The following is an 8,637-nucleotide window of genomic DNA, read 5'->3' on the forward strand; positions in this document are numbered from 1 at the left end:
TTTTGCCCCCGTCCTCTTTTTTTTTTTTTTTTTTTTTTTTTTTGCCCTGTTTATTACAATAAATACAGTTCTCTTTAAATTCTGCAAAAAAACAAAAGATGCATGCAGGATAACAAAAAAAAAAAAAACGCCCTGCAGAGTTTGGGTGAAATTTGTTTTTAAAAGTGAAATGTTTCTTCGTGTGCATAGGGTTTCTGATTGGCTCCATGTGGTTGGTGTTGTCATTGCCACTTCCTCACTGCATGCTTCTATCAGTCATGGTGGAGAAAACCTGCCTGCTCGCATTCATGTTTGTTTAGTTCTGTGTATGCTCTGTCACTAAGATGTTTCAGCGTTCTTACCCTCTCGTTACACTCCATTTATCTTCTGTTTACTCGTCGTGTGCCCCACCTTGAGTGACCCTGGTGTTTTGTAAGGAGGAAATGAACTATTATTGAATTAAAGGGAACGTGAGAAAGATTAATCCGATTTGCAACACTATTAATGTGATTGATTACAAAGGTTCCAGAAGCTGAGCAAATCCTTTTTTTTTTTTTCCCCCCCACCCTTTTTTAAAAATCTTTATGATGTATGTTTACCTGTATGCATGGGAGATTATGGTAACTTCATGGGTGTGTGTTTGTATTATGAAAAAGACTACTTAGAACCTGCTTCAATCCATAACACAGAAGAGGGAAGAGGAGGAAGCACTTGCAGAGAGTTTCTAGAGACGCACGTGCACTTTGTATGACTCCTCATGCCTTTTTTTGTTTTTCTACTTTAAATGTCGAGTGCTTTTTTTTCTGTTTTTTTTTCCTTCCCAGTTTCACCCCCCCCTCTTTCCTTCTGTGATCACTCCAAAAAGCTGCACAGTATTTTTGAGCAGGAGTGAGTTACTACAATAAACTGTAGTGCCATTAGAAACTGTGAATTCTTTCTAAATAAAACCTTTTTTGTTGTCTTTCATCTGGCGTTTGGATTTTTTTTGACTTGCCTCCATGTTCTATTGAGTGGGTGAACAGTTTTAGGGGTATGTGTCTCTGAATTTATGGTTTAAAAAAGGCTATTTTTTTTTGTCTTAAAATGTGTGTGAAGTAATATAGTTGAACAATTCAACATTGAGAGAAAGCAACATGTTTGCAGATATGGAAAAAAATGCATTTCTACATATATTAATTTATTAGGTGGTTCTAGATGACCACACTTCCTGTAGTTTTCTATAAATTTTATTCTGGCATACTGCTTATTGACACTTTGCTATGAACTATTGAACGTGGTGGCATATTAAAAACTAGACACTGATCATTTTGACAGGTCTGAGATGTCAAAAGTTCTCACTTTACTGTTTATTTTATAAATTTATCAGAAAAAAAGTGAATTTCACAAATTTCACTAACTGTTCATGGTTAGCAATATTAATCAACTTGAACAACTATTTCATTTGTATTTCAAAAATATCTTGATATTTTATTTACCTTTGCGTTCAATGTGAAGAAAAACGCCAGTGTCGCTCTTCCAGCCACCAGGCGGCGCTGTGGGTGAAACTAAACTACTTCCCCTCAGAGCGGGACTGCTTCTCTTCTCTGTTTACGTTTGTCCTGAAACATGGAGGACGAAGTGGATGTTGACATCGAGGGAGATGATTTTGATAGTAATGTTGGGTAAGAAGTGTCTCCGTTTTCTGCTGTGTGCATTCTGGGGGAGCTGTGTCGCTAAACGCTAGCTAAAATGATTATTTTCAGTGTTTCGGTGTCTGTTAGCAACCTGTTTCCTTCTTGTTGCAGAGAGGTGGACGCTGCAGGATTAGTCCAGGAGCAGTTCATCCAGCCTGCGGACAGAACCAGCTCTTGGATCCTGGTAGGACCTCGAGAAATCCCACTGTTTGTACATCAGGTGTGACTGTGGGAGTTTGTGATGAGTGTTGTGTGTTGTCTGCAGCCCTGGGAGCTGGACAGCTCCATCAGCCCGGAGAACAGAGAGGCGATAGAGAGGATGCTGCTGGAGGAACAGTATCCTTTAACCACAGCTGACAGGCTGCAGAGGGTGCAGCAGTCCTTACAGCGTCTAGCAAACGTTTTCAATTTTGTATCTTCACAACTTCAAAAGATAATTGGTTTCTTGGGATTTAATGTAATAGACCAACTAAAAAAGAAGCACAGAATAGTGAGGTGAAAGGAAAACCATACATTTTGGAGTATTTCTCGGCTTATCGCATTGAGAGAACTACATTTAGCAAAGTAACTCAAGCTTAATCAGATTATTTAGAAATGGACGCATACCATTTGTGAATAATGTTGGACTTGGACCATTCTGTCACACGTTTGCTGTGTTCTTTCACAAACAAGCTGCTCTTATGACTTTCTGCTCTCCCATAAAGGATAGATTTGTTAAGTTTACACCTCCTTCTGAGTTACCATGGACTTCTTGACTGACTTTCTCATTGTTGCTTATCAGTTTTGATATACTGACACGTCTTGGTTGGTTTGGAACTGTGCTTTGCTCTTTTGATTTACTTATAATTTACTGGACATGTTCCTTTACAACTATGTGCTTATAGATTAAAGCAAGAAATTGTTTTGAAATATTGCAGGCTGTTATTCAATTCAAATAAAAATTGATCCAAAACAGCTGCGAAGCAACTGTACTTAACTCAACTTGAAGATATTATTTGACGGGTGACAGGATTCCTGACATTTTGCCCAGTGATCCCAACAAGAAGCCCAAAGTAAAGAAGTAAGTACCTTTTTGTTTTGTTGTCGTTTATGTTGAAAATCACTACTGATGTGTTTCTCTTGTGAATGCTCAGATCTCCGACCAAAAGCTCGACCTCGGCCTCTGCTTCATCTCGCTGGTCTAAACAGGAAAAAGAGCTGTTTGAGGAGGGACTGGTGAGCGCCTTAGTTTTAATAGTATCTGTAGGCCTGAGGTGAATTTATGAGTAGTATGACATGTTACTATTACATATTACTTACATCCTGTCATTAAAAAACTTTATTCTTTCATAAAAAATGCATATGTATTTCAGTATTATGAGCCTTTTTGGAATCGAGTTATTCTTCTTTCTACTTTTTAAGGCTCAATATGGTCGAAGGTGGACAAAAATCGCCAAGCTCGTGGACACCCGAAGTGTCCTTCAGGTCAAGAGTTATGCCAGGCAGTACTTCAAACACAAGGTGAGACTCCCAGACTGTTTTCACACTGACATAAAGCATGTACAAACACATTCCTAGTCTTGTTGGCTCTTCTGCTTATTCCAACTAAAGGGTAAATCAGAACCTGGAGCTGCAGCTCCCTCTAGAGGTCCAGAGCCGCAGCTGCGGCCTCCTCGGCCTACTATGACCAATGCCGTCCGCATAGAGAGGCTTTCCGACGACGAGGACGTAGACATCACCGATGACCTGAGCGAGGGTGAAGGGGAGGACATGAAAATTGAACCGAGTGGACCGGCAGGGCAACCACAGACTGACGCTGCAGCAGAAGAGCAAAAAGAGCCGACCATGTCAGAGGGCATCCATGAGACGAAGCACCGACCCTGCCCGAGCTCTCCTTCCGAGCAAAGTCCTCCGTCCTCTTTTAACTTGTTTTGCGCTGAGGAAGACAGAAAAACTACATCGGATGAGAATCTTGTAAAGACGGAACCTCCTGAGGCAGAAGCAGAGACGGAGTCAAAACTGACGACTAATCCTGGGGATGAGCAGAGCTGCCAGAGTCACACCTTGGCACATGACGGTCAGCTCACCGAAGAAGGCCATGACTCCACAGGTAATGCACATCAGGGGTTTGTTTGTGTCTCATAGGGTTTTTGTGTTGAAAAATGTGAAGTTACAAAAATTCTGAGGTGCACAAGGAGTTCAATGGTTGAAATATAGACCTAGCTTTACTGTTACTAGAGTATTAAAAAAACCCTGTTTAAAATAAACAAACAATGCTTAGCCTGGTGGCAGGGGAAGTAAAGTCTGGTGGCCCGCCAGGCTTATAATCGACTGAACTCAGCCTCGCACGCCTGTCAGTAAAAGTGATCTTGTTTTGTTGGTCGATTCTGTTGAAAACCTGGACATCCACGGACCAGACGGAGACCCAGAGGAGCAGCAGGAGGAGGAGGAGGAAGACGAGGAAGTGGAAGAGCTCAAGGCCCCCGAGCAGGAAGTCGAGATGGACACAGAGATGATCACGGAGGACGAGAAACAAGCCATCCCCGAGTTCTTCGAGGGTCGACCATCGAAGACGCCCGAGAGATATCTGAAGATCAGGAACTACATCCTGGACCAATGGTGGCGCCAAACCGTTCTCACGCCGACTTTTCTGCAGTTTCTCTCATCCGCAGAGAAGAACTGAATGCTTGTGTGTTTATCGTTAAGGCTGAAGAGCAAGCCCCGGTACCTGAACAAGACGTCGGTCCGTCCCGGCCTGAAGAACTGTGGAGACGTGAACTGCATCGGGAGGATACACACCTACCTGGAGCTCATCGGAGCCATCAATTTCAATTGCGGTAAATCTGCAGTTTTTGACATACAGTTACTCCTGCTGCTTTTATCTTTCCTCCAGCTCAGTGTGCGGGCTCTTGTTTTCTTCTTGTAGAGCAAGCGGTGTATAATCGACCGAAGGTGGTGGACCGGACCAAGCCGAAGGAGGGCAAGGATGTGCTTGAGGCTTACCAGCTGGCTCAGAGACTGCAGAGCATGGTAGGTTCCTGAAAACCGTGATCAGCTGCAAAGCCTGAGCTTTTCAGAGCCGAGCTAACATCTGATCGGTTGCAGCGGACCAGGAAGAGGCGTGTGCGAGACGTATGGGGGAACTGGTGTGACGCTAGAGATTTGGAAGGACAGACTTATGAGGTGTGGACGCTGTCTTAACATGCACTTCAGCCGCTTTGAATCTGTATCTTCATTTCTGCTGAATCCTGAGTGTTTTCCAGCATCTGAGCGCTGAAGAGCTGGCTCAACGGAGAGAGGAGATGAAGAAGCAGCCTAAACCCGGCAAGACATCCAGATACAGGGGGTGAGCACGACGGATTCATGTATCAAGTCAACAAATAATACGCTGGAGAAGATTAATCACATAATAAATCTCTGTACAACAGGTCCTTTGATCCATTCCAGCTGATTCCTTGCAGGTCTTTTGAGAGAGACGTTCAGGTCAGTGACCATTTGCCTCATTGTTTAATCATACTGCCGCATATTTATCTTGTGTTAGGAAGATACTCTGCTTTAAGTAAATAACATTCCAACATTTATTGTGTAGCATTTTTTATGCATACTTTCCAGATAAGCTGTGTCAAGCCAAGTTTTATTTGAAGAGCACATTTCAGCAAGTTCAAAGTGCTTCACACCATAAGAACATCATACAGTAACTCATGAACCAGGCATACAAATGTTACTCAAATGTTTCGTCAAACCACCCTAATAACAATGCTACTTAATGTCATGTTGCGATACGCAGACACTTTGTCTGCGCTAATGGAAAATCCCTTACCTCAGCATGGCGAATGCTTGAAGTGGCATCAACAGCAGGACAGTCTGACCTACTTATTCTATATTTAATGTAATTTCTGCTGTTAGATTAAGACTATTGATGTGCAAAAAAAATACTTTTTCAAAACCTGAACTGTACTTCTTCTAATCTCTCATCAGACAATCAGTTTAGAGCATCAAATTAGAGCCACCCGTCCGGCTCAGTATGGTGCTGAACAGTGTCATTCACTTACTTAACTTGGACGTGTACAGCCAAGTTTCTCCAGCTGAGCTGAGGCAGCGCCATTTCTCCCTCTGTACTCCTGTAGAACCGCCTCACTGTGACCTGCTTTCAACGTCCACACCCCCTGAGAAACCATATATTGTACTAATATTTGTCTCACCTTAGCCTCCAATATAGGTAGAGGTTTTCTTCTAAATGATTTTTTTATGAAAGTGCTTGTGAAGAAAGTTGTATTTTACTTTGTTTTATTGTAATATTTCATGAATCTTGCTAAACTTTTCAAAATGTTACTTGCGGTTTCCTCCAGGAGCCGTTCCAGGTCATCGTGTGTGCCGAGACGCTTCTCATCATGGACATGGTACACTATAAACACAGCCTCGTAGGAAATAGCTCCTTATTTTGTTTTGCATTGCATCATTCAGTAGCACATCTTACTTTCTAACGCATTATAAGTGCCTACGTGTTTCGTCATCTCGTGTTCAGCATGCCCACGTTTCAAGAGGGGAAGTCATTGGTCTTCTGGGTGGAACATTCAACCAAGAAGAGAAAGTTCTCAAGGTAGGAAGTGGTCCAAGTTCATCTTTATTCTAATTATTCCGAAGGCTGACAAACAGTCCTGTGTGCAGATCCGTGCAGCAGAACCGTGTAACAGCGTGAGCACGGGCCTGCAGTGCGAGATGGACCCGGTGTCACAGACTCAGGCCTGTGACGTGCTCTCGTCTCTGGGCTTCAGCGTCGTGGGCTGGTACCACTCACACCCATCCTTTCACCCAAACCCGTCGGTGCGGGACATCAACACGCAGGACCAGTTCCAGGTAGAACAGAAACGATAAAAGAACCTGTACAAGCTTCTCTTCAGCTTACGGCACTTGGACTTTTCCAAATGCTGTTAACGTTATGACCTCAAGACCTTTATTAAGTTATTTGCACTTCCCATTTGTGTAATAGTTTGTTCTAATGCAGGAAATGCCAATAAAATGCTTCTGTTACACAATAAAGGTTGAAAGGGTGTGAATACTTTTGATTGTGGACATGAAGTCTCTTTTTTTTTTTTTTGTCCTCTGACTCACCCAGAGTTATTTCTCCCGCGGCGGAGCCCCCTTCATCGGGATGATAGTGAGCCCGTATGACCCCGCTAACCCCTCAACCCACTCCCAGATCACCTGCTTGTTGGTGAAAGAAAGCCAAGAGCCCTCGAGCCAAAACAGTATGTGAAACACACACACACTCACACACAGCAAGACATGACTCAAAACTTCACAACAGTCGTCATCAAGAGGCCTAGCAATCAAGCTGACGATGTAGGTCAGTGATACGGGTTCTATCCTCCAGCTGAGTTTTTCCTCTCTCTGTCTCTCTCTCTCTCTGTGTTTCTCCACAGAGCTGCCTTACAGATTCAACTTTCTGTCATCACAAGATTCTCCTGACTGGGAGCAGACCATGAGGAGGGCTCAGTGGATCGTCCAGAAGTACGCTCAAGCACACGGGTCAGTGGTAATCAGGACTGTAAATTCCCAGCAGCCAGGTGGTGCTTTGATTGTGGATTACGCTGCAGTTTTTCTCTAAAAAGTTTGCTCTGGTTGTGCAGGAGCGTCCAGATGGACAGACTGTTTCGCAGAGACTCCAGTCTTACCTGTTTGGAAAAGGTGAATTTGACCCTTTGCTTGTTTCAGCTGGACACTCTCGGTAGCTCACGGTTGTAACTTTCTCTCCAGATGATGGCGTCTTTGGCAAGACACTTGGAAGCCCTCCCGGATGGCGAAGGAGACCAGGTCCTCTCTGAGATCCAGGCCCTGTTCCTGTCAGACTTTGTCTCCAAGCAGAAATCCTCATGCAAGGAAGAAGAACAACATTTAAACATCTCAAGCTCTGTGCAGTCGGACGATGACGCTTTTGATCAGCTGATCGGTCAGGAGGAGTTCCCCAATGGAGGAGAGAGTGCTGAAACAAACAGCAGCTCAGTTTTGCATTTAGGATCAGTGTTGTCAACTGAGCATGACTATTTACTGTGAAAAAACAAGTTTTTTTTATTGCAGTATTAAGCATGGTGTAAGATTTGAAGTACCTGCGTTGAAGTTTACGTATAGTTTTATACAAAATCTGATTTTGTTGAATCGTTTGACTAAAAGAGATCTCTTGTAGAAAATCATTTACGTTCAAGGTGCCTTGGTTTACTGTGGTGAAGGAACTGGAGATGGGGTCCAAAAAAAGTTTAATACGATTGCCAGGGGTCGACTCTGATATAAGCTGGTTACAAGTATGAATACTGTTCTTTGATATCACAGCAACTGTAAAACAAGTTCATGTTTGAGAGTGTGTTTGTAAAAGAGAGAGAGCATCTGATCAGTTCCTGTGTCACCAAATAAAACTATTTTTATATTTGCTGATTTACTGCATTTATGTATTTACTTATTTGAATCAGAACTATCTGGGTTTTTCTTCTCTTTTGGAGAAAAACAGAGTTGAGTTACAGCAAAGGCAAACTTTTCAACTGCTTTGGCTCCCATGTCAACAGATGTCACCAGAGTCGTAATTTAATCCTAATGTAGTCATTTTTTTCTGCACAATGTGATGTTTTTAAGTACTTGAACAAGTGGTGTTTATATTTTTTGTAGCTGTTTATGAGTGCAACATTTGATCTATGTTCTCTACTAGTTGAGCTTGAGGGCTATCGGCAAGAGGTTTTTGTCAGAGTGGAAAATTGTAGAGCACTGCCAAGAATGGTCAAAAACGCTGCGTGTCCGTGTTCCCCTATCACCCCACTCCCCCCTTGGGCCTAGCAGAGGTTTTCGTATTTAAATGAAGTTGCTGAGAGCCATGCAAATGCAAATCAACTGTTGAGCACCGACCTTTTGACTCTCATTCCTGTTGTAGCTGAACCATTTTACCTTCTGTGGTTTTATACAAGAGCTGAGCATGTCCAACGGTTCTGCATCCTTTTGTTTTATACTACAGTTTTCACGG

At 42.9% G+C, this 8,637-nt stretch overlaps 1 protein-coding gene across 2 annotated transcripts; it reads left to right on the plus strand.

Moving 5' to 3' along the window:
• Positions 1–1,536: 1,536 nt before the first annotated feature.
• Positions 1,537–8,060, plus strand: mysm1 (Myb-like, SWIRM and MPN domains 1). 2 transcript variants are annotated; one of them, XM_015020488.1, is made up of 20 exons: positions 1,537–1,640; positions 1,764–1,836; positions 1,918–1,988; positions 2,641–2,712; positions 2,786–2,867; positions 3,054–3,152; positions 3,243–3,741; positions 4,016–4,250; positions 4,338–4,468; positions 4,558–4,661; positions 4,737–4,814; positions 4,895–4,977; positions 5,060–5,114; positions 5,981–6,031; positions 6,157–6,231; positions 6,300–6,488; positions 6,748–6,880; positions 7,055–7,160; positions 7,262–7,319; positions 7,389–8,060. In XM_015020488.1, the coding sequence occupies exons 1-20, from the start codon at positions 1,585–1,587 to the stop codon at positions 7,683–7,685; spliced, it is 2,547 nt and encodes an 848-aa protein (XP_014875974.1). In that variant the 5' UTR covers positions 1,537–1,584; the 3' UTR covers positions 7,686–8,060. The 2 variants fall into 2 exon arrangements, with proteins under 2 accessions (XP_014875974.1, XP_014875975.1); XM_015020489.1 differs by having other exon boundaries at positions 4,049–4,250.
• The last annotated feature ends 577 nt before the right edge of the window (positions 8,061–8,637 follow it).

The sequence above is a fragment of the Poecilia latipinna genome, unplaced genomic scaffold (genome assembly GCF_001443285.1).
Source record: "Poecilia latipinna isolate Pla-1442-1.1 unplaced genomic scaffold, P_latipinna-1.0 Scaffold2594, whole genome shotgun sequence".
NCBI classification, from domain to species: Eukaryota; Metazoa; Chordata; class Actinopteri; order Cyprinodontiformes; family Poeciliidae; genus Poecilia; species Poecilia latipinna.

Excerpts from the sequence above, each read along its gene's own strand:
- mysm1 (XM_015020488.1), top strand. The coding sequence starts at position 1,585 with ATGGAGGACGAAGTGGATGTTGACATCGAGGGAGATGATTTTGATAGT. Across the intron at positions 3,153-3,242 it reads GGCAGTACTTCAAACACAAG|GGTAAATCAGAACCTGGAGC; the intron begins GTGAGACTCCCA and ends TTCCAACTAAAG. Across the intron at positions 6,032-6,156 it reads CGCTTCTCATCATGGACATG|CATGCCCACGTTTCAAGAGG; the intron begins GTACACTATAAA and ends TCTCGTGTTCAG.